Genomic DNA, 26,263 nt, shown 5'->3' with positions numbered 1-26,263 from the left:
GCTGAAAATATTTAATAGAATCATTTTAAATTCCTTTTTTAAAGTTGCTTTTTCAACTGAGAATGCTGTAGGATTTTTAAAAATGCATTCCACAAAGAAAAATCTCAAAATAACTCATAGGTATTGGTCAGAACACTAACCCAAGCAAAGTTGTTTTTAGCTTGATTTACTTACGCAAACTTTTTATCCAAGCTGATCAATAAACCAATAAAATATGCAGACTGTGCATCATTTCTGTTTACCTGAAACATGGAAGTTTACGTATAGTTTAATTTAGAATCACACAATCAGGAAGTTCTTAAACAAAACATACATGTTAATGAGGCAGCCTAATCGAAACCTTAACTAGAGAGGAATTTCTGCAGAAATGCAGTACATTATATATTATGTTCTTCCTAGAAATAAAAAAAAATGCACACAATTTAATAATTTGAACTTGTAAAGCAGGAGTCTTTTATTTGATGCATAATCCTACAATCCTGACTGCCTACTTGGTTTTAAAGAATGTCTTCAACAATGTAACTACTGTAGGCATTTAACATTATGGAGAATGATTTAAGGTATTTGCTTTACAAATTCAAGTTATTAAATTGTGTATAAATTTTTCTTTTTTATATAAAAAAATCATATATATGATTTATTTTACATATATCATTATAAACAATATATCATTGTTTATAATGATATATGTAAAATGAATCTATACGTCAAATATATATACAAAATATATATATGAAAAATAGTCACCCTGTGGGAGATGGTGGTGCACACCTGTAGTCCCAGCTACTTGGGAGGCTGAGGTGAGAGGATTGATATGTATAATATAAAATATATTATACATGTATTACATATATTTTCTATATATATTTTACATATATCATATATTTATTTCATGTTATTTAAGTATTTATTTTATATACATATTTTATGTATATATTACATATATATTATAATTTATATCTGTGTATGAGCCAGGAGGATATATCTGTTCTTCAAACTTGGGAGAACATGTGTATTCATGAACAAGGAAAGGAACCCCAAAATGTATTAATTTCATTATAATGTACCATTTCACTATATATAGATATATTTGATTTTCATATATATACATAATATATATATATGGTTGTGCAATATTAGAAAACATCTTGAGAATTTCAAAGCAAGGTATATCCACAAAATGATGTTAAGTCAGAGTATACTCTAGTACCTTTATAAATCAAATGAATTTTTATTCTTTCAGTACTGTTCAACTTATTTTTTCCTGCTCTCTCTGTTACCTCCTCTCTGGCAATGAGGCCATGAAGAATTTTAATCAGAAAGATACTGAGCAAAGCACTCTTGGAAAAAATAAATTATACCTTCAGTGATAGGTATATCAATGGTATCACAATTTTGTTACAACCAAGAAAGATGATTATAATAAATAGTCAAACTCTGTTATATGGCTCACAATTTGGGCCATGTAAGCCAGATTTTTAAATTAAAAATTAAACTATATGATACACAAAGGGTCCAGGACTGACATATAACAACTAGTTAAGAATTATAATCTTTGCAAATCAAATTAGTGAACTCAAATTAGTGAATTCAAAGCCATCAAGTACTGATCTTCACAAAATCCAAGCTAAAAAATGGTTCTGGGACTGGGCACAGTGGCTCACGTCTGCAATCCTAGCAATTTGGGAGGCGAAGGCAGGCAGATCACTTAAGGTCAGGAGTTCAAGGTCAGCTTGGCCAACATGGTGAAACCCTGTCTCTACTAAAAATACAAAAATTAGCCAGGCATGGTGGTGTGTGCCTGTAGTCCCAGCTACTCAGAAGGCTGAGGCAGGAGAACTGCTTGAACCCAGTAGGTGGAAGTTGCAGTGAGCCGAGGTCACACCACTGCACTCCAGCCTGGGCGACAGAGCAAGACACTGTCTCAGAAAAAAAAAAAAAAAAAAGATTCTGAGTTCTGCAATTCTGCACTAAATATTTAAACAATAGGGCATAACTTGTGTTATGACCTCCTCCTTCTCCTGCATTCCCATCTTTACCTTGACCTTTGGAGGTGCAAATTCAGCACATAATTAGAAATTCTACTAGGGGGTACCAATTGTAGACACTTTGTTTATCACATGTCACTGTTCCATCCTTAAATCAATGATGTTCTATGAAAAAATGCTCAACATCACAAATTATCAGAGAAATGTAAATCAAAATCACAATGTGACACCACTTTACTCCTGCAAGAATGGCTGTAATTAAAAAGTCAAAATATAATAGATGTTGGCATGGATGTGGTGAAAAGGAAACATTTTTACATTGTTGGTGGGCATGTAAACTAGTACAACCACTATGCAAAACAGTATGGAGATTCCTTGAAGAACTAAAAGTAGAACACAATTTGATCCAGCAATCCCACTACTGGGTATCTACCCAGAGGAAAAGAAGTCATTATATGAAAAAGACACTTGCACACACGTTATAATATTGGCACAATTTGCAATTGCAAACATATGGAACCAGCCTAAATGCCCATCAGCCAATGAGTGGATAAAGAAAATGTGGCATAGACATACCATGGAATACTACTCAGCCATAAAAAGGAATGAAATAATGACATTTGCAGCAACCTGGATGGAATTGGAGACCATTATTCTAAGGGAAGTAACTCAGGAATGGAAAACCAAACATCTCATGTTCTCACTCATAAGTGGAAGCTAAGCTATGAGGATGCAAAGGCATAAGAATGATACAATGGACTTTGGGGATGCAGGGACAGGTAAGAAGGTTGTGAGGGATAAAAGACTACACATTCAGTACAGCGTATACTGCTCAGGTGACGGGTGTACCAAAATCTCAGAAATCACCACTAAAGAACTTTTCCATACAACCAAACAACACCTGTTCCCCAAAAACTATTAAAATTTTAAAAAATGATTGATGTCCTTACATATTTCCATATAAACTTCTTTTCACTTTCACTTTGAATAGAAACAAGATCACCAAAATTCCTCTTGCAAAACGCTCGCGCATTGTCCATGGTTTCCTTCTCTTTGCTGAAATAATACTGGTAGTCTTTGTAAATAACCCACCCATCTTCAGTAACTGGTGGATCTGAAAAGTTAATGAGAAAAGGCAATGAGTTTTATGCAGACAAATTCAAGAATCTGGTGTGTACAGCACACAAAGGTGAAAGGGATAGAGCTGCTATATCAAGAGGCATCTGCAACTCTGAGAGACCAGAACAGCAGAATGTCCACGTCAAATACAGACATCTGAACCCCAGCCCAAATATCCACTTTCTACCAATCTGGTAAAAAGGACCCATTTTGTATTCCCAGCTATGTTCCATATGTCATTACTGGGTAAAAGAACTCCGGGTGTCACTTTCATCAATACAATAGCATAGCTGTGAGGATTTATGTATAATGCACCCATAATCTTCTACATCAAAGGAGTGGGAACTATGAGAAAGCAGCTTTCACCCCAGTATAAGAAAAAAAAAAAGCAAAACTTCGAATAGATGCACTTGGGTGCTTCAGGGTAGAAGCAAGGAATTCACGTATCAAGTGGGCCCCTCAGGCTTTCTCCAACCCATGGAATTCCATACTTCCATGCTACAGTAGGCTGAATAAAAGCTCCCAAAGGTATCTAGTTCCTAACCCCTGGAACCTATGAATGTTAGCTTACATGGAAAATAGGACTTTATAGACATGATTAAGTTAGGATCTTGAGATAGGAGGGTTATCTTGGATCGTCTAGGTGAGCCCTAAATGTAGTAACAGGTATCCTTATGCAGAGGGGCGGAGGGAGATTTGACTACAAGAGAAGGAGGCAATGTGATCACTGGAAGAAGATGCTACATTGCTGGTTTTGAAGGAGGAATGGGTCATGAGCTGATGAGTTCATAGAATGTAGCTCTAGATGCTGGAAAAGGCAAGGAAAGAGCCTCTCCCTCAGAGCCCCTAAAGGGAGCGTGGTCCTGCCAACATCTGGATTTTGGCCCAGTGAAATTGATTCCAGATTTCTGACTTCCAGAACTGTAAGGGAGTAACTGCATGTTATTTTAAGCCACCAAGTTCCTGGTAACTGGTTACAGCAGCCTGTGGACACTAATATATGTGCTAAAGAAGAAGGAACCTGGGACCTTGGAATTGATTCATGAACCCTTGAGAAACTGTATTAACATGCCTTATGTTTGGGCATATGAGCTTCTCTCTGAAGAGGAAGACCCAAATTTCCATGACGTTCTCACTCAAAGGTATTAAGGACTTCTGCTCTCTACCTTCCTAGGGCAAGTAATTTTTTCATTGAGAAAGGAAAGAGGCGGAGAAAGGGTTATCAGTACAGAGATCAGAAAATAAGAAAACACCTACTGTCTTGAGGAGCTGGTGTTGGCTCAGGTTTTGGTGTTTGTCCTGTAAAACAAGAGAAAAGTAGAAATAAAGTGTACTTAAACTTCTGCTAACTACATTTCCTTCTATTGTCACTATTTTCATGAGTCAATATTGCTAAAAACTTAGTTGTTCTCTTTTTTCCCTTCCCTTTCTTTCTCCAATTTGCACATCATGTTGTGGAGGGCAGAATGAAGGAAAAGAGAATAAGAAGTGAAGAATTAAACAAATTAGGTGCAATAATAGCCAACAGAAATTACAACCACCACAGTTTTCAGGCACAACTAGCATTATATAAAGGAAAAAAAAAAAAGATCATGAGTTTTAGAATCAGAAAGCCTAGCTTCGAATCCCAAGCCTGGGTTTAAATCATTTAGCCTTAATTTTGTCAACTAAACCAAATAGATTAGTTTGTGAAAATATGTGAGTTATTGGTATGTAATAGGTGTTTAACAGCTGTTCATTTTCCAGACATATTATAATCTGTGAAATTACTTATGATTTCATGATTTGAAACGATTAAATGTGAACTATTTATTTATAAAATAGAAAATGTATTTTCTTAAGAAAATCTATTTTTCTTAAATGTATGGTTTACTAAAAGTTAAATGAAATATTTTTCTTTCCAATTAGTTAATGATATATCTGGATTTTGTTGAAAGCTGATAAAGGGACTCAGGTTACCTAGCTTTTGGGTTAATGAATTTAACATCTACAAGAGTAGAGCTACAATAATGCAAAAAGGATACTAGCCATTGGTAGCTAAGAGACCATTAAAGGACAACTGACCACCACTGACTTCTTCTATTCTGGAAACTTTGAAAGCAATAATCTAAACAGGAGGATGGAAAATAAACAGAGCAGTAAGTCATCTCCAGCCATAGAGTTGAAATGGTTGCCAAGATTCCCCAACAGCAGAGGCCAATGCAGTTCCATTTATCCATTTGCAACGGAGGTATTGATGTATATTTTGGTTCAAGGGTAGGTTTGTTTATTTGCTTGTTGGTGTGTTGGTTTCTCTTAACATTAGAACTTGGATCCTCTGGCCTGACTTGAATATGCAGAACTTTCTGAGTCCCAGATAATGACTGTCAGCATGCGTATTGTTTGACCATCAATAACATGGTTTGGCTAATAGCATCAGAGGCCACAGATAATGGCTGTCAGCATGCGTATTGTTTGGCCATCAATAACATGGTGGGGCTAATAGCATCAGAGGCCACTCCAGGGTGATTGTTCACTGTGTGGAACATTTATCTGAGAAATCAATACTCAGAATATTCAGACTTGGGGAAATGTTCAACTATTTGATGATTAACGTAGGTCAGAAGGTGAAAATTCCAAAACGGAAGTTGCATTTGCATTATTCTGTTGACAGCATAGGACACTCACAAACTTCTACAGCTATGGAACCTGGGCCAGGATCAGAGCTGCTCGTGGGAACTATTTGGAAGGACGTGACTCTTGCCCAGAACTCCCAGGTGGCCTTTTGATCTTCTCTGTTCCTTTGGCACATTTATCTGTGCTTATCAACTTCATGCTTATCCTATGCAATGATGGCCACTGACAGTTTCCTGATTTTGTTATTTTGTTTGTTTGCTTCTGCTAATAAAGGAAAGATTCTGGGGTGTCAGGAGGTTAGTGTACCAAGCTGAGATAAAGGAGAGAAGAGGTGATCATACCTTTTTGTATCTGGCAAATCCAGTTGTTAAGGTGTTCACAATTAATATCATTCCAAGACATAGTAGGGTCACCTTTCAGCTCACCACAGTATTCAACATTTTGATAATTATTAGGTTCTCCATAAGCCCAGTTTTCATATGAAACCTATATTAGAAACATTAAACTACAACCATTAACCATTTGTATCAAGCCAATGCCAATCATTCATCCAAACAGAAAACGAAATATATGTTTGCATTGTTTTATCAATTTACTTTTTTTTCACAATAGCTTTGCTTTGAAAGCACAGTTCACATACGTAGTAGAAAAGAAACAGCTTTCATTACATGGAACCTTGTGATGTTGAATAACGTACACAATTGATTATTATAACATTTTCTTTACTCTTATTAAATAGAATGGATCCAAGGGCCACAAATGGGGATTTATATACAGGAAAAACTTGGCAACAAAGTTCCACTTCTCAGTGTTGGGAGTTCCTAAATTTACAACCCAATGGAAAGGATAATATTTCAGTGTGTTATTGGAAGTTTTCTCTTTATTAAATGTGTAGGATAAAGCAATACAATTAATTCTTCTTGCAAAAGAAAAAGACCCAGAAAATATTGCTAACAGCTACTAAACTTTGCCAAAATGAACAGTAGAAACAAACGGAGGCCCTGGGTCTAGGTCCTCTATGGAGTTTTCAGTGTGGAATCATAACCCACGGGGTTCTGGACTAAGCACGGTGATGTGTTTTCCAGAGATGTAAATATAAAACCCAAATGTCAATGAAGCCATCAAATAAACCACCTCACTCAAGTTCCTTGAAAAGTTGCTGGTGGAGGCAGAACTGAAATTAAGAGGTAGAACTGAAATTATACAAAATCACTTCTTGTGACGACTAGGGCTTCTAAATATTGCCAGCACGTGCCAGAATCTCTCACTTCTTCATTCCTGGAAATGGAGAAGTCTGACGAAGCCTAATCATTATTAGTGGGAATATCAAAAATGTTTCCATTTCTATTGATCTAAAAGAGGGTATAAAACACGCAAGTTTTAGGAAGTTTACCTGCACATCAATTTTGCATGGCAGGATAGTGGCTATCATAATGAACTGTCTTATTAAAAGTTTGGATTAAATAAAAAGACAACATCAAAATAAATACACGATAAAGTAAGAAAGTTATATAGTAAGTCAAATTACTCACAGGAGAACCATCACTCCAAGTAAAACCTTCTGAAGGGCTTCCATATGTCAATCCCAACCAAAACAGTTCGTGGTAGCTTCCACTAGCTCTATGAAATCCAAAACATAAAGAAAGCATATGCTATTGCATGAAGCAAGTTCAGTAACTCATGAGGACTAACCACATTTGAAAGTTACCTCCAAAACGTAAATTAATAGTACACAAGTAAAGAGATTTAAGAGCTAAATAGAAGACTTATGCAATAGATGTGCATTTTGGTATATCCCATAAATATCTTAAAAACAGACCACTGCCTGAGAGTAAATAATGGTATAGTATTGAAAGACAAATATGTATTAAGCATCTTGAACTTTTATAGACCAAGTCATAGCAGAAGTTACACTTATAAAATTAAAGGATTTGAAAGCGAAACCAGATCAAACAGGGCCCACAGATTTGGGAGATGATACAGGTGCTCAAACTAGCATCCTGAGACAACAATTTCAGAAACAGACAAATTTTCTCAACTTCATAAGCACCAACTAGATAACAAAAAGGAGGAATCCATAAAAATACCACTTACGTTATTAATCGCCATATTGTTTGCTGTTCCTCTTTGTTATTGATGCTAGCTAAGTCTCCACCCAGAGCTCGACAAAAATCTCGAGACTCAAACCACGTTTTCTTCTCATGTTTTCCTTTTGCATACAGCTGAAGATGATATGGTTACAAAAATTATTTTACGCTTTGTAGTTTATCAAATTAAGAGAAACAAATATTTACTTTTGATGAGAGTTCATTTACAGAAAAACAAAACAGTGTAATGACTCAAAACAATGTAATTCTTTTGCTTTAAAATCAATTTATGAGTGAATAGTTGGGTAACAAAACTTGGGGGATTCTTTTATTGAGAAAACCTTAGAAAATAAAATTATTTTATAGCACAAGAGAAATTAGATGAAAATCTTAGGAGCTTTAGGCATATGGGTTATGTATACAGCTCTTTGTGGAAGACAAGATTAATTTGGTTAAGTGTAAAAAGTGGCATTGAGATGGAAAGAAATGAAAGACACTTTTGATACAGATAAAGTAAACATGAAGAAGAAGAATTTGAAGGAAAATAACTTTTCTAAAATTGTGCACAGTTTGTTAGTGTGTTCAGCTTAAACAATGAATAACCTGGCAATGTTTCAATATTTTGTTGGTAATGTCCTTCAATATCGCCTTGCATTTTTCATTATGGTTGTACATCTTAACAACTACTGAAGCACATGCAACCACAGACAACCATCTGGCAGGGAGTTATGAGCAAAATTAAATTTAAAAGATTATATGATTTAGGAATTGTGTCATAATATTCAGAGGACTGCAGAGAATAGTGAAATGCAGTCAACAGTGACGGTCTGGGACACACCCACCAGTATGCAAATAGAAAGGAGGTAATCGTGGCCATTGACTTTTCTAATTCTCATGCGTTACTCCTCATCATTCCCACATCACAGCCTTGTGGGAAAAAAAAATTTGCTTCCAAGGCACTATGGTTGCCCAAGTTGTCATTAAGCAGCCGAAGACAACCTTCACCTTGACCCTAACTTGACTCAAGCTATGTGGACAAAGGTGTTTAAGTAAGTATCCACATCAGTATATCCCAGACTCCTATGATGCCTCAACTTGCTAGACTGTGATATAAGATTTTATTTTCTTAACTAAATTTACTATCAGCTGAATTTCATTAATAAATCTCACATCTTAATCTTTATAAAGGTGGTCTATATATTTCCAAACAAACCCTACCCCAAGTACCTGTAAAACCACCTAATTTCTAGTCAAGCACATATTTTGATTTGTTGAACATCCACCCAAAAATTCTCCCTACTGAAGCCCCTGATACACTTCTCTGCTCTGGGTAAAACTGCTGATTCTCTCAGAAAACTGCAATAAATCTCCATAGCCTAACATCCTCAGGTGAAGGCTAGGAATAAGATGAATCTGGCCTTTGTGTAGTAACTCAAAAGTTTCCAGAGGTAACAATAAAATACTTGATTTTCTTTGTGTTAGTCCTCAAATAATCCATTTACAAACCTCTTCTGTCTTAGCCCAATACATCGCCTTCTATGTAAATTATGTTATTAGATCTGATGGCCAATCTGGATTGAAGACTTCCTGTATTCCTATTTCTATTAGTGGGAGTGACCAGCTCAATTATCCATACTCCTCTTGAGTTAGAAGAGACTGCACAGCGTCATCCTGATGCAAATTCCTCACCAGTCTTGCCAAACTGTCTTACAGGGCATGTCATGGCCATATGCCATTCAAAGAGATTGAATAAAAGAAGTACAGAGAGCAGGACTATTAGAAAACAGTATCATTAAGCAGTAGGTAGGTAACAGGGTTTGACTCTGTGTCCCCACCCAAATCTTATCTCAAATTGTAATCCCCACATGTTGAAGGAGGGACCTGTAATCCCCACATTGAGGGAGGGAAGTGATTGGAGCATGAAGGCAGTTTCCCCCATGCTGTTCTTGTGAATGAGTTCTCAGAAGATCTGATGGTTTTATAAGTGGTAGCTTCTCCTACACTCTCAAATGCTCTTCTCTGTCCTGCCACCTTGTGAACAAGGTGCCTGCTTCCCCTTCCACCATGATTGTAATTTCCTGAGGCCTCCCCAGCCATGTGGAACTGGGAGACAATTCAACCTCTTTCCTTTTTAAATTACCCAGTCTTAGGTAGTATCTTTATAGCAGTGTGAGAACAGACTAACACGGTAGGTACATTTCTGTATTTGGCTAAGGCTAATTTTCTCTAGAAAGGGTGTGACTTATAAAAGAGAGAGTGTAAAAGACCATAATCCTTAATTCATTGGGGTTTTCGTTTGTTATTTTCTAGGTTTCTTTTTTTGTCTGTTTGTTTGCTTCAGTGAATTTGATTGCATAAGGAGAAAATGAATGGCCTAAACTATGAATGTATTAAATAGTGGTAGAATATTGAATTGTCATTTAATGGGCACTGAAAAGCCATGTGCCCCAACCTATCATTTCCTTTCCTCACCCATCATTATAATCATCGGGGTTACATCAGAAAAAGGGAGGACTCTCTTTAGAATACCTATGTGGCATTATTGTAGAATACTTTATCAATTTTGTTAGCTAAAACTTGGGCTCTAAGAGCATGGGAAAAAAATGAATTGCAATACAACAGCGTGACAGGAAACAGAAATTTCTATCAAGACAAAAAGAGGCTGGGTGCACTGGCTCATGCCTATAATTCCAGAGCTTTTGGAGTCTATGTGGGAGGATCAATTGACACCAGGAATTTGAGACTAGCCTGGGCAACATAGTGAGACCCCATCTTTACATAAAATAAGATTTTAAAAATTAGCTAGGCATGGTGGTGCATACCTGTAGCTACTTGGGAGGCTTAGGTGGGAGGAGCACTTGAGCCCAGATGTTTGAGGCTGCAGTGAGCCACGACTGTACTACTGTATTCCAGCCTAGATGACAGAGCACGACCCCACTGGAGAAAGAAAGAGGAGAGAGAGAGAGAGAAAAGAAGAAGAAGGATAAGGAGAAGAAGGAGAAGAAGAAGAAGGAGGAGAAGAAGGAGAAGGAGGAGGAGGAGGAGGAGGAGGAGAAGAAGAAGAAGAAGAAGAAGAAGAAGAAGAAGAAGAAGAAGAAGAAGAAGAAGAAGAAGAAGGAGGAGGAGGAGGAGGAGGAGGAGGAGGAGAAGGAGAAGAAGAAGAAGGAGAAGGAGAAGGAGAAGAAGAAGAAGAAGAAGAGGAGGAGGAGGAGGAAGAAGAAGAAGAAGGAGAAGGAGGAGAAGGAGAAGAAGGAGAAGGAGAAGGAGGAGAAGAAGAAGAAGAAGAAGAGGAGGAGGAGGAAGAAGAGGAAGAAGAAGAAGGAAGGAGGAAGAAGGAAGGAGGAAGAAGGAACGAAGAAAGAAGAAGAAGAGGAGGAGGAGGAAGGGGAAAGGGGGAAGGGGGAGAGAGGAGGGAGGATGGAGGAAGGAGGAGGGAGGGAAGACAGGAGGAAGGGAGAAAAGATGGAAGGGAGGAAGGAAGGAACAGAGGAAGGGAGGGAGGAAAGGAGGAAGGGAGGAAGGGAGGGTAAGGGGGTAAGGAAGGGAAGGAGGAAGAGGGCAAGGGGGGAATGGAGGGAGGCAGATCTAGAAGGCCTGGGAGAAAGGAGAGAAGCAGAGAGGAGGTGATAGTGGCAGAGCAGGTGAGAAAAAACTGTGAGTTGTGTTTATGTTGTTGGTTGTATTTGTGGGTCTAAATGCATCCACCCAAGGAGCTCTTAAACAATTGATCCCCGGGTTAATCAAATCAGAATTTCTAAATACCTATGGTAGAGTCTGGGCAGAGTGTTTTGGTTTTTGTTTGTTTTTTATGTCCTTAGATGATTCTTTAGGCTGAAGCATACTCCAGATTCTCTTACCAGCTTTATAACTGATACTCACCTTGAAACACAAGCTTGTTCTACTGCTGGCGCCCCAGTCCTCCGGACATTTGGGTTCAGGAGTCGTCGTGGGCTTCGGTGGGTGGGTCACTCCTTCTGCCCAGTGCTTGCACACAAATTTTGCCTTTTCATCACATTTCAAAACATCCCATAAGCCCCCTGCAATCCCGGTTCTCATGGCAACACACCCTGGCTTTCGCCCTGCATTAAATATATAAAGTAGAATTCACTTGACAGGTGCCTGCCGAAGGCCTGCCGTGCTCACAGAAGGCACTCAGAACCGAGCGTCAGGGATGTGGTGAAGCCTGCATGTTATGAGGAGATGTAGCCGGCCATGCCAGGGGCATTCAGCAACTGGTCTGTGCTGTTTTGAATCAGTTTGATTTGTATTTGTGTGGTCTACAACCCCAACCCAATTATGATCTCGAATGCAGGGGGGTTTGTAACACTTTATATTTCTAACATTTGGCAAAGTGCCCCCCACACAGGCATTTAATGATAAAATATTTTATATTATCAAATTCACCATAATGGCAAAAATGGTAGTTTTTTTCCCTCCCTCCTTCCTTCCTCCCTCCCTTCTTCCCTTCCTTCCTCCTTTCGTTCCTTCCTGCCTCCTTTCCTCCCTTCCTCCCCTCCTTCCTTCCCTCTTTCCTTCCTTCTTCCCTTCCTCCCCTTTCTGGTTTTCTCTGCTTTCTTTCTTTTTTAATTTTTTAAGATTCTTTTCCTCCCACTAAGGTCTACGTGGGTTTTCCAGGACCAAAGTTTTTCACAGATTTCAAAATGAGACACGTCTCAACTAGAGATTTTAGGTAAGTTACTCAAACACTCTGAACTTGCTTTCTCCTCTTCAAATGCAAATACCAAGACCTGCCTCATAGAACTGTAAGGAATGCCAGCTTTAATGAACAAAGAAGTACATAAAATAAAATGAGGATGCACTGAGCTTAATTTATAATTCTGTCTTACAGTCAAGGTTATTTCCAAATAGCAATTAACTAAGATAGAGCTTTGAAAGTATCAGGATTCTTTGCTGCTACAATGAAGTAATTTTTTTATTATTAGACTTTTAAAGAACATGAAGTGCTTAGAAGTCATTCATGAAGTTCTGGGGAGGTACACCTTTTTTAGAATATTTTCTCTGAAATCTCTGATTCCCTGACACCTCAAGGGTTTTCCCTGATTCCTAAGATTGTCTTCTTCTCTTTGTAGCACTGAGTTAAAACCTGCTAACTGTGGAATAGATGACTACAGAGGCTGCGGCATCCCATTAACCATCAGAATCAATTCAGTTGACCTGATGCTCAGGCCCGAGCCCCAGGCTCCTTGCCCACTCCTCCTGCAGCTGTAAACTCAGCCAAAGAGGGCAGCCACCGTCCTTCCACCAAGGATATACCGTGACAATGGTTGCAACTGAATTCTGTTCCACTTCCATCCATTGTTAGTCTCTAAGGACATTCCAGGGTTAACTCCTCAGAATCCTGCTGCTGGGTGACACCACAGGCAAAGTTCAGCAGCTTCACTTACAGAGTAAGACTTATCACTACTGCCAAGATGTGTTTTTAAAGTATGCACTCAGCTTTTATTACACCATCCTGTTACTTTTTAAATCAACTGAAATCTTGCTATGTTTCAGAAAGTTCAATAATTCCATTAACAAAAATCACACTATTTAGGTTACTGATCTATTTCCCTTATTGAAAGGTGAGAATGCAAATTACAGGACACTGAAGATTAGGACATATTAGGTCAGGTAGTAAATTGATAGACTTGAGCTATTATTTTTTAGCTTTTCACCCAAGCACAATGAAATATTTGCTATAAGGGATGTTGAAATTTCTCTGTGTGTTGTCATATTAAACAATGTTGTGTGCTAGTGATACCACTGTATAAAAAGTCAAAGAATCTTTCCGAGACTATTTCAGAAACAACTTACAACATCTTACTAGGGAGGGTAAATCAAAATATACAGAGAGGCAGGCAGGGTGGTGCGAGTGTAAGTAGCACAGATTTGGGGATGACACAGATTAGTCTAAATCCATGCTTGGAAGCTTTCTAGTCACATCAACTTCCTGAGTCTCAGTTTCCACTTTTTTTTTTTTTTTCTGATGGAGTTTTGCTCTTGTCGCCCAGGCTGGAGTGCAATGGCACAATCTCGACTCACTGCAACCTCTGCCTTCCAGGTTCAAGCAATTCTCCTGCCTCAGCCTCCCAAGTAGCTGGGATGACAGGCACGCACCACTGCACTTGGCTAATTTTTGTATTTTTAGTAGAGATGGGGTTTCCCTATGTTGGCCAGGCTAGTCTCGAACTACTGACCTCAGGTGATCTGCCCGCCTCTGCCTCCCAAAGTGTTGGGATTACAGGCATGAGCCACTGCGCCCGACCTCCACTTCTTTTAAATGAAGATACTGAAGCTTACCTGGCAGGGTTTTTATGACGACAAAATAAAATCCAAGGCAAATAAAAGACTAAACATGGTAGCACATGGAAGATATGGAAATAATGAGTTCCGCATGAGCAATGTCCTTTGCTGCCCCACCCAACCACTCTAATATTTCAACTCCTAATGGCACTGAAAAGCTTTATGTCCATTTAATATAGTTTTAGGTTTTCAGAAATAAGTCAACCAGGACATGCGCAGTGGCTCATGCCTGTAACCCCGGCACTTTGGGAGGCCAAGGCAGGCAGATCACTTGAGGCCAGGAGTTCGAGACCAGCCTGGCCAACATGGTGAAACCCCATCTCTACTAAAAACACAAAAATTAACCAGGCGTGGTGGTACATGCCTGTGGTCCCAGCTACTCAGGAGGCTGAGGCACGATAATTGTTTGAACCCAGAAGGTTGAGGTTGCAGTGAGCCAAGATGGCGCCACTGCACTCCAGCCTGGGCAACCGAGTGAGGCTCTGTCTCAAAAAAAAGAAAGAAAGAAAGAGTCAACCATTTGAAACCTTTGTGACCACTGAGAATTTCATGAATAGGTTTTAAGTAGACCAGGACCAGATAACCCAGCAAGATAACCTAGCAATTTTTTTCTTTCTTTTTTCTTTAGGACACTAAACCTATTGGGAAATTTTTAGAAAAGAAAAAAAGGAAGAAAAGAAAAAACAAAAAGAGAATGAAATATAAATTGCTACTAAAAGCATGACTAATTTACCTAGTCTATTTGCAGAGATACCCGGAGGAATAACAGACTTTATCTAACAGATTCGTAGGGTGAAAGCAACCCTCAACCTAAGCGCTGCCCATACCTGGCATATCTGAATTCCAGTGGGTGAACCGAACCTCTTCCTCGATGGTCCACTGAAAAGTCCCTTTGGTTTGTATATCTGAAAGTCCTGTCCAGAAATATTTTTCAGGCCTTAAGCCAACAAAACTAGTCAGGAACGCTTGTTCATATCTTTAAAAAGAAGAATTAACATTCAATTAAGTTTTTGAAACATTTATGCCAATTTTCAAAATTATCAACGTGAAAACTATCTCAGTTCTATGTTTGAGCTATAATTGAATTGGTAATTCAAATATATTGTGTTATATTTGTATGTCATCTACATTATACACATTGTCACCAACGAAATGTGAGCTTATGATGGAAAAATACCATATAGCTGAGTATATAAAATCATTCGGAGATACTCAAACCATCTCCCTCTAGCCCTCACCAGCCCCTCTGCCTATTCTCAAAATGTCAGAGAATTTTGAGAATACAAAGAAGAAAACTAATGCATTTTAAAATACAATGTTTTAAAAAATCAGTCCACTCTTCAAATAGTTCTACTCAATTCTTGGTTAAGCAAGTTCAAGGTTAATAACATTACCAAGGATAACACTCATGGAATAATCTGCATGAATTTCCCCCCTCAATTTTATTCTCTCATATTTCAGCTCTGAAACAAAAGAGAAAATTATCAAGAAATATAGAGAAGCAGAGACTCAATCTCCAGAATGAATGAGAAGCAGAATCATGAATTCCAACACTTTCTCTCCCTTAGGATTCTTGTCTATTTGGCATTAATCTGGGAACAATAAAATTCAGTTGACAAGGCACCGAAAACTTGTCTAAAATGACAAATAAAACAATGGAAGCAGCAACATAGGAAAAAATCTGTCTTTTGAGAAAAAGAAAAATGGTGTCCAAAGTTTCCAGAAACGGAGAGAGTTGTAGATGACTTCAGAGAGAGCAAGAAGAGAATATAGAGAAACCTAACAGCAATACAACATTTTATTTGACCATAGTCTAAATAATTTCATTCCCTAAACAAAACAAACCAAAAAGTTAAAAGTTCCAAACTCGATTTAGTTGCGTTAAATGTCTCTAAACCATATTTAACAACAGTTAGTGAACTCCTGAGTATAAATATTACAGAAGATACACAAGGAAAAATAAATATAAAATATAGTGAAATCATACACATCTGGATGTACAAATGTCCAAATGTAGATGTACAAATGTCCAATAGACCAAAAGATCAATTATAGTGCTGACCAGAATATGATCTCATGGTACTTAAAGGTGAGCAGTTTACCTCCCTCACAGAAGATAAAAAGTACCTACGTTCTGAGTTTCAGATGTTAGCATTGTATTAGGGTGCTACTACCATATATTAGACACATAAATATATATGAAAGCAGCATGTAGATAGAAATAGTTCTTTTATAAAGACTATGAAATGTTATGACATCTCTCATTTTTATCCAAAGATTTTTAACATCAGCAGTATCCCCTACATTTTATTCAGTCTGCCTCGAAAGTCCAGTAAATATAACTTATTGTACTAAAGCTCCATAATTTTGTTACTTCTTTACTGCAAGTGAAATAGATACTTTTCCATTTTTGTAAACTTTCTTCTGTGGCTAATCCAGAGCTATGCATAGAGTAGGTGAAAAGTAAACGAATAAATCTTAAAAATAGATAGGACCCTAGAGATAAAAAATTACATAAGCTCCTCTATGTCCATGTGATTTTCCTGACCTAGAGTCTGTTAACATAGCAAAGCAAAGCAAAGAATGGAAGACTGGAAAGAATGAATGAATTATTCAGTAAACTTCTTTGCCTTCTTTTTTGGTGGAGAGAGTGGTAAAGATATAACATGATTTTGAGCCGGCAACTTTTAGTTACTTTCCTGCTTTAAAAAGTTCATCATCGAATGGATCATTAAAAAGTTAGCTCCATAAACTACATTTACTAGATTATTATTTATAAACTGTTCTGAATGTTGCTTTATATTACTAAATTTAGCAAAAACGGTTTATAATGTTTGCAATGAAGAATCCAAATAAGAATATTATTTTTAATGCTTCTACCTTTACAAATCATACCTCAAGATCACACATACTCAGAAATTTAGAGCATGTTGATACTTGGGCTTTTCTGAAACTTTTTTCTATTTGACATATTTTAAAATGAAATTAAAATAGTTACATACCTGTCTTCAATAGTTGTTAAATAAGCATTCTCATTATTACAGGTTTGGTTTGCTTCTGCAAATGTTGAAAGCGTATGTCCAATCATATAGCAGTAAAAGTGATGTTTTTTCCAGCCCTATTAATGTTATCAAGCAGTGAATAAATGAGCAGAGTTCATGCATATATATTATAAAATATTATTATTATTTGAGATGCAGTTTTGCTTTTGTCGCCCAGGCTGGAGTGCAATGGTGCAATCTTGGCTCACTGCAACCTCCGCCTGCCAGGTTCAAGCGATTCTCCTGCCTCAGTCTCCAGAGTAGCTGGAATTACAGGCACGTGCCACCACACCAGGCCAAATTTTTCTGTCTTTTTAGTAGAGATGGGGTTTCACCATGCTGGCCAGGCTGGTCTCAAACTCCTGACCTCAAGTGATCCACCCGCCTTGGCCTCCCAAAGTGCTGGGATTATAGGCGTGAGCCACTGTGCCCAGCCTTAGAAAATAATATTTTAATACTTTTTCTATCATGAAACTATTGGATAAACAATAGGAATGTCTAAAGAACACAACTCTGAAGAATCTGAAATGCAATGAAAATTATACACACAAACGAATAAAAGAAACAGTAGTACATCAATCCTCCTATGACAGATATGCAAATAAATGGGGGCAGCCATTCTCTCCACTTACAATGTATCTTGCAAAGAAAACTATTTGTGAAACGTTTACTGAGGAAACTGAACAGAACAGCTAAGATACCAGTTTTAGAATAGGTAACCACAGGAAAGAATTTGGGGAAGAGCAAACCTAGTTGCCTATGGAAGACAATACTAGAAGGTGGGTATAAAGCTACATCATTTGGTCATAGGAGAGCACTTTTCAAACTTCAGGCAGTGTGATTCAGCATTGTTCCTCCTTCTCCCATACTCCAAACACACAGAAGTGGCCAGGCACAGTGGCACATGCCTGTAATGCCAGCACTTTGGGAGTCGAAGGCGGGAGGATGACTTGAGCCCAGGAGTTCAAGTCCTGGGCAACATAGTGAGTCCCTATCTTTACAGAAAGTTTTATAAAATTAGCTAGGCATGATGGCATGTGCCTGTAGTCCCAGCTACTCGGGAGGCTGAGGCAGGAGGATTGACTGAGCCAAGGAGGTGGAGGCTACAGTGAGCCATGATCAATCACACCACTACACTCGAGCCTGAGTGACAAAGTGAGACTCTGTCTCAGAAAAAAAAAAAAAACAGAAATGCTAAATAAAAACATAACAATAAATGAAAAATCCATGCTAGAGTTTGAGAAGAAGAAGGGGGAAATCTCCAGGTACCTGAATTTAGTAGAATACTAAAAGCTGAATGGAAAATGCACAAACTAAATTGTTGTTGGCCAAGGACATATGAGATCCTAGATTAAGGTCCTAAAGGCTGTGGTATTAATGTCCATACAGAATATGATATTTGGCCTTTGTCTCACTTGAGACAGGGAGTTGGAACCGAGGTCCTTGCATAAAAATGATACCAGTAACCCCGGTAACCCCTCGGTTAAAGGAGAACTAGAACATTCTGCCCACAGAACCAGGAAATGACAGTGTCTTGTCATCTACCTGGGGTTCTGAGTACCAGAAAAAAACAATTCCTGAGTTTGAAAACAAATACCAAGTTTGTGCTGCAGATGAGTGACAGTTCCAAGTTTATGCTATCCACATTGTATGGGAATCCACAGCCAAAAAATTAAAGTCATACTTAATTTGTAAAAGGAGACTCTCTAAAGCACTCCAAGAAGTAGAATGCAAAAGCACACATCAGAAATATGCCCACCAACCAGGTCAAGAGAGACTGTGACATTTGGGGAGATGGGTGGGGATGGAGAGGTCACTAAATCACAACCAAAAGCAACAAACCAGCCAGGCGCAGTGGCTCCCACCTGTAATCCCAACACTTTGGAAGGACGAAGCAGGTGGGTCACTTGAGGTCAGGAGTTCAAGACCACCTTGACCAACGTGGTGAAACCCCATCTTGACTGAAAATGCAAAAATTAGCTGGGCATGATGGCAGGCACCTGTAGTCCCAGCTACTTGGGAGGCTGAAGCAGGAGAATTGTGTGAACCCATGTGGTAGAGGTTGCGCTGAGCCGAGATCGTGCCACTGCACGCCAGCCTGGGCAACATAGCAAGACTCCTTCTCAAAAACAACAACAAAAACAAGCCATATGAGAAAATGTCCCATTTTAAGGAAGAGTCAACAACTGAACATAATAAAACAGAAAGCTCTTATTAAAAAAACAGCATGTTTGAGATGACTTTGTAACAAAAATAAATCCAATAACAAAAGATCAAAATAGTATGCACAAAGAAAAGGAGGATGTGAACCCCAAAGTACGGAATGTCTATAAAAGAAAACCATAGCAATGAAGTTAAAAACTCAATGGTCAGATTAAATATAGTAATCAGGGTTTCATAGGAAACTGGTAAATTGGATGAAAAGATAAAAAGATAGCAAGATAGAAAAGATAGCATAGGAAGAGATGAAGATACGAAAAGAGGTTAAAAAACATGTTGACAGAAAGCATAGACAATAGAATGAGAAGGTTGAACAACTGCCTATAATAAGTTTCAGAAGTTTCAGAAGCAGCGAATAAAACTAATGATGGGTCACTTTCAAGAATCGAAAGATGGCTGTGAAACCTCAAAGAATCACTCTGGGCCTGGCACGATGGCTCATGCCTGTGATGGCTCATGCCTGGCACGATGGCTCATGCCTGTAATCCCAGCACTTTGGGAGGCCAAGGCGGATGGATCATGAGGTCAGGAGTTCAAGATCAGCCTGGCCAATATGGTAAAACTCCATCTCTACCAAAAATACAAAAATTAGCCAGGCATGGTAGCTTGTGCCTATAGTCCCAGCTACTCAGGAGGCTGAAGCAGAAGAATTACTTGAGCCCGGGAGGCGGAGGTTGCAGTGAGCTGATATCATGCCACTGCACTCCAGCCTGGGCAACAGAGCAAGACTTCATTTCAAAAAAAAAGAAACACACCGGGGAGCAAAGGCAACAAATAAAATAATTCCAGATCTAGGCACATGTAGTAGAATGCTACACTGCAGCATTCCACTAGGTACTCGGCATTCACCCAGGCACTGCAGAATGCCAAAGACAAGGAGAAGATTTTAAAATCAATCAGAGAGAACCACCAGCATATCCACTTCAAAACTGAAGAAGAATTAGTGTGACAGCAGGAATTCCAGTACCAAAAATAAGGCCACGAGAAAGTATAATAAAATAATATATAAACCGCTGTCAGAAAACAACCATCAATCCAGAATTCTAAACTGACCTAGCTAAACTATTATTCAGGGTGAGGATGAATTTAAGACATTCTCAGACAATTTGGTGGCTGATGAATGGTTTCATTTCTGTCTTTTTCTGTAAACATTTTAAAACACATTTTATTTTAATGTCATATCTATAAATTTTCCCCATATAAAGATCCTGGTGGTATATCTTATAATTTGGGGTTTCAGTCTCACCTGTGGGGTTCCCACAGCTTGAATAATGAGACTTCTTTATAATGAGGTTTTACATTTATATATGTCAGGAATCCTGGACTATTAGAAACTTGTGGCCACTTTGGGTTGATTTCTTGGTTTAGGGTTTCCCACACTGATAGCATTGAATTGAAAATTAAATCCCAGGTCTGTGCGACAACAACAAGCCTGTGATTTCTGAATTCTTAGAAAGACCCCTCAACACCACTGTATGCCAAAGCCCAGACAGAAAAATACTGCATTATTATCTTCCTTTGTTGATGAGTGGATTTTTTCTTCCCTAGTCTTCCCAGCCCGGTAAGGAAAGCACTGCCTCAAACAGGTGTTTTTAAAGTGGTCAAGTTGTTTAAACTCTTTGTGTTTCAGTTTCCTCTTCTTTTTAATCAGGACTATAATACTCACCCTGTAAATCTATTAGAATGCAATAATTGTACTTCATAAGGGACTGCTATTATTTTATTTTTATTATCATCCTAATGATTAAACAGGATTATTATCAAGATTTTAGATGTGTAGGAAAATAGAAAAAAATAAAACAGATTGATTAAAAGTAATAAAAATGTAAGGTTTGTTATTTTAGAAAATGACAGTAATATACAAGCTTGTGTATGCATATGATCAGGCAAAGAATATGAACGTATGCTGGAAGTGAAACAAAGGATAGTTGTCTAGGGACAGGAGACCTGGGTTCTACCCTTGCCTCTGTTTCTATCAGAAAGCTACGTTGCTTCTCTGAACTGAAGTTTCCAGAATTCAAAACTTAGAAGAGGAACTGTGAAGTCACCCAGGTCCTTTGTGCCTCTTCCATGCTATGATTTTCCATTATCTGCTCTATTTCTTTACGGTTTATTTTTATAGTACCAAATTATCAGCTTTCCGGTACGTGTTATAAGATTATGTGACCACAACATAATACTCTTAGGGAAAAAAATAGTTTCTACTTCATTTTTATTCAAAGAAAATGAGAAAGGAGAAAAGAAGATGTAGCAATCAAACAGGAAAATGATAACCATAAACCCTGTGTTTTCATAGCTTCTGTGTGCTTTAAAAAACTATTTCACAGGGACCACTGAGTTACCGTGGGTACCAGCTGGAGGCTGGATTTCCTATCTCCCGACTGCGGTGACCTACTGAGAAGAATCCTCTCCAGGAGATGCCTCATCAGAAATATTATAAATGGGAAAAAAATGACTAAGGATCATTTGCTATCAGCAACTTGGGGGTATCTACTGGAAATGTTCTTAACAACCCATAGGATGACAGACTATAGTAGACTGTCACCTTCTACTATAGAAGGTGGATGACACCTTCTCCCATGGCCTGCCCTCAACTTAGCCAGACTCCCTCTGATGTGCCATTTTTAGTTCCTGTTCTCTCTCTTCCAATTCCCATGACATTCTGAAAGGAGCTACCGGCCTTGTGTACCTCTGTATTAACTATAGAGAATTCCCCAAGAAAACTTTAAGGAGAACAGTGAGATCAAACACTAACAATAAACTATTGAAGACTGAGACAGCGGAAACCCTTGGCTACTGCAATAACAAGGCACTTTCACACATAAAAATAAAGCCAACAGTATCAACTCATACGTGCTCAGCTTAAGTCACCGTGGGCATGGTGCACTCACTTTCCTGCAGCCTTTTTCGACTTCCACTATTTCTGGACCTTGGTTTCGTGATTTCATCTTGCAGATGTAGCCAAGAGGCCACTCACAGCCCCGATCTGCCCAGTACCCATCCTGCAGGGAGCAGAGAGAGAAAAAAAAAATAAAGGATTATCAGTTTGGGGACTTTTTTTTATTTTTATTTTTTTGAGACGGAGTCTCACTCTGTCCCCCAGGCTGGAGTGCAGTGGCGCGATCTTGGTTCATGGCAACCTCTGCCTCCCAGGTTCAAGTGATTCTCCTGCCTCAGCCCCCCTAGTAGCTAGGATTACAGGAACCCACCACCAAGCTCTGCTAATTTTTTGTATTTTTAGTAGAGATGGGGTTTCACCATGTTGGCCAGGCTGGTCTTGAACTCCTGACCTCAGGCGATCCACCCGCCTTGGCCTCCCAAAGTGCTGGGATTACAGGCATGAGCCACTGCGCCCGGCCAATTTGGGACTTTGATGCTATTTTCTTGTAACTGTGCCTCAGAGGAGGAAAATTAAGATCCAAGGTTATTGAGAGAAAACGGCATCTACTAAAAGGAAAGGTAATTGACATGTTCACATGTAAACAGTAATTTTGGCTCTAGCTACAAACATGTAAAAAGTGATTGGAGCCCCAATATGATTTTATACCTGAGATGTCCAAGCCATTGTTTAGAGGAATCCAGGGAGAAATTAAAAATGTCTGTAAGTCCTTAGATGACGGTGCTCGCAAGAGGTTTGCATGCAGCCTCTTTTATTTATTTATTTTTTTTGAGACGGAGTCTCGCTCTGTTGCCCAGGCTGGAGTGCAGTGACTCTGATCTTGGCTCACTGCAAGCTCCGCCTCCCGGGTTCACACCATTTTCCTGCCTCAGCCTCCCGAGTAGCTGGGACTACAGGCGCCTGCCACCACGCCCTGCTAATTTTTTATATTTTTAGTAGAGACGGGGTTTCACCGTGTTAGCCAGGATGGTCTCTATCTCCCGACCTCGTGATCCGCCCGCCTCGGCCTCCCAAAGTGCTGGGATTACAGGTGTGAGCCACTGGGCCTGGCCGCATGCAGCCTCTTCATCAATCCCTGCAGTCAGCTCTGTCTTCAAATTAATCAAGTTCATATAAGCCATCCAGAAAAATCTCCTGCACCCAACACACCAACTTGAAAGCATCATGAAACCACAGTCATCTTTTCTGCCTTCTTCCTATTTCTACCGATGAGTGCTCTCCTGGATCTGAGGCTCCACCTTCCACTTTATTTCAGATTCTATCCCCTCTCTTTTCCTTTGAGATTTAATGTTAAAAGGACCTGTCCTTTCCTTCCCTTCGCTGCTAAACATCTTGAAAAAAATGTTTTCTGGGCCAAGCGCGGTGGCTCACGCCTATAATCCCAGCACTTTGGGAGGCCAAGGCGGGTGGATCACCTGAGGTCAGGAGTTCAAGACTAGCCGGGCCAACACGGTGAAACCCTGTCTCTACTAATAAAACAAAAAAGTTAGCTGGATGTGGTGGTGCACGCTTGTAATCTCAGCTACTCGGGAGGCTGAGGCAGGAGAATTGCTTGAACTCTCGAGGCAGAGGTTGCATTGAGCCAAGATTTTGCCATTGCACTCCAGCCTGGGCAGCAAGAGCGAAACTCTGTCTCAATAAATAAATAAATAAATAAATAAATAAATAAAATGTTTTCTGTACTGTCTGTCTTTAACTCCTCATATCTTAGTTGGTCTCAGCCCATTGCAATCTGACACGTAAGCCTTTAGCCAGAGTAACATTTATAAATTGCCACTTTGGTTTTACCCCTCCGAGGAAATTCATGTTTCTTGAACCTCAGTTCCTACCCACCCTTCCGGCTCTGACTTCATGATTTCAACCACACTGACCTTTCACCTCCTCCAAGCATGCTGCTTTCTGGTTTCTTCTGTCTACTCTTTGGATCGTTAACACCTAATATGTTCTTAAACTTTCAATCCATCACAATAAAAACAACCACAATGACAAAAATAATAGCCACAGTGACAAAAATAAACAACCACAATGACAAAAATTATTGAACAATAAATATGGGCTGGGAACTGTGTACCACACATGCATTATTTAATACTCATGTCCTGGGCCTGGCACAGTGGCTAACGCCTGTAATCTCAACACTTTGGGAGGCTGAGGCAGGCAGATCGCTTGAGCTTAGGAGTTCAAGACTAGCTTGGGCAACATGGCAAAACTCCACCTGTACCAAAAATACAAAAAATTAGCCAGGTGTGGTGGCACGCACCTTTAGTCACAGCTATTTGGGAGGCCTGAACCCAGGAGGTCAAGACTGCAATAAGCTGAGATTGCACCACTGCACTGCAGCCTGGGTGACAGAGCAAGACTCTGTCTTAAAAAACAAACAAACAACAACAACAACAACAACAACAAAAATCTCATATCCACAGGTGAGCTAAGTACAGCTCTTATTCCCATTTTGCAAATAAAGGAGTCAGTCACACAGCAAAACTCAGCCTCTTAATCACTGTGTTTACCATCTATTAATAAAAGATAAATTTGATAACATTTTTCAATCACTAAGGTCATATTTCAATCATAGAAGCAATCATTTCATATGACATCTCCATGTAAACTGAAAAAAATGAATGTAGCTCCCCAAGTACAGGTTCCAGACCTAATCCACCGTAGTTGTAAGTAGATCTGCATCTACTTGGTGTATATATATCTCTCACATATATACGGGGCTACAATCTCTTTTTACATATATATATATACACACACACACACACATACATATATATCTCTTTTTACATCTCCTGTAATCATATATATGGCTTATAATAACTTTTTATATATACATACATAATCATATATATGGCTTAATTGGTCAAATGAGAGCTTTGGTGGATATATATACACACCATTATAATATGGCACTATATATATGGCCATGTACATATATAGTGCCATAGAAACAATATGAGTATTCATTACAGGCGAATTTCATCCTTGACCCAAAAGTTTCTGTCCATTGCTTCAGTGATCCTCTTGAAAATTTGACTTTGCTAGACAGTTGAGAGGGATTCAAGAAATCAAATCTGAATTTTGGTTCACCTTTGATCCATGCCAATTTATGTAGAATAAAAACAATCTAAACAAACATATGTAACTGACTGGGACAGAAGGAAAAATCCCCCGTGACTTTCATTATAAATATCAGTCATTCAAGTGGCCTTACCTTGCCTTTCATCACCACACAATCCTCCTGTCTGTTGTTTTCATGGCTTGGTTCTCCACGAAGCCATTTGGTAAATGTTACAGGGGTCCCATCACTCCACTCAAAGTACATTTGAATCTTAATGTCATTTAAGCCGATCCACAATTCGTCATTTGGCTCTAAACAGGAAGAAACACACAGTGGTATATACAAGGGTTGCTTTCCAAAGGTCAGGGGGTAAAAGGAACGGAAGGCACTCTGCTTTATCAACAGGGCTCTACCTCCCTTGATATGATCACCATCATGAAAGATAGTCCTCATGAGTGCTCATCTGACCTACATGCTGTCGACTTAGATGCCAACTACATTTTACCTTGTTAGTTTTAGGCTGTGTAGTGTACCCTTTACATTGTGAATATGACTGCATTCTTTAGTGGAAATATTGTAGATTGTATCTCCTGGCAGTTACAAAAACAAAATTGAGGTAGGTCTATTACTATGCTCTATCTTATGAAGCTGCTTTTATTGTTGCAAATAATTTACCATGCCAACTGCACTCATATTATTGATGGTAGCCTATTTATATACATCTGTTTGACTATGATTAAATTGATGAATGTTTTCAAATAACAAAAATTTTAAACTGCCTCTATTTTACTGACTCTTGTTATCAAGAACATTCTAGATACTTCCGTTAAAGATCAATCACTGTACTGGGAGTGAAAATTATCTATATAGTGAAAGAATTATAAACCAAGAGGTGAGACTTGCACCTGACATTTGGTACCTATCTATTA

At 38.8% G+C, this 26,263-nt stretch overlaps 1 protein-coding gene across 1 annotated transcript in view; it reads right to left on the bottom strand.

Annotated features, from left to right (window-relative positions):
* MRC1 (mannose receptor C-type 1) overlaps window positions 1-26,263 on the bottom strand; it is a 102,390-nt gene that overhangs the window by 33,026 nt on the left and 43,101 nt on the right. The window contains exons 8-18 of the mRNA XM_003831172.5: window positions 25,488-25,645; window positions 22,266-22,376; window positions 17,116-17,231; window positions 14,941-15,089; window positions 11,690-11,889; window positions 7,818-7,945; window positions 7,256-7,343; window positions 6,065-6,209; window positions 4,365-4,406; window positions 2,939-3,102; window positions 175-242 (exon numbers count right to left, since the gene is read on the bottom strand). Of these exons, the coding sequence (XP_003831220.2) occupies window positions 175-242; window positions 2,939-3,102; window positions 4,365-4,406; window positions 6,065-6,209; window positions 7,256-7,343; window positions 7,818-7,945; window positions 11,690-11,889; window positions 14,941-15,089; window positions 17,116-17,231; window positions 22,266-22,376; window positions 25,488-25,645 (1,369 nt within the window). The remainder of the gene's footprint in view (window positions 1-174; window positions 243-2,938; window positions 3,103-4,364; window positions 4,407-6,064; window positions 6,210-7,255; window positions 7,344-7,817; window positions 7,946-11,689; window positions 11,890-14,940; window positions 15,090-17,115; window positions 17,232-22,265; window positions 22,377-25,487; window positions 25,646-26,263) is intronic.

Source organism: Pan paniscus, chromosome 8, assembly GCF_029289425.2.
Source record: "Pan paniscus chromosome 8, NHGRI_mPanPan1-v2.0_pri, whole genome shotgun sequence".
In the NCBI taxonomy this organism is placed as follows: Eukaryota; Metazoa; Chordata; class Mammalia; order Primates; family Hominidae; genus Pan; species Pan paniscus.
The sequence above is the reverse complement of the archived record's forward strand: the minus strand, read 5'-3'. Positions and strand labels throughout refer to the sequence as shown.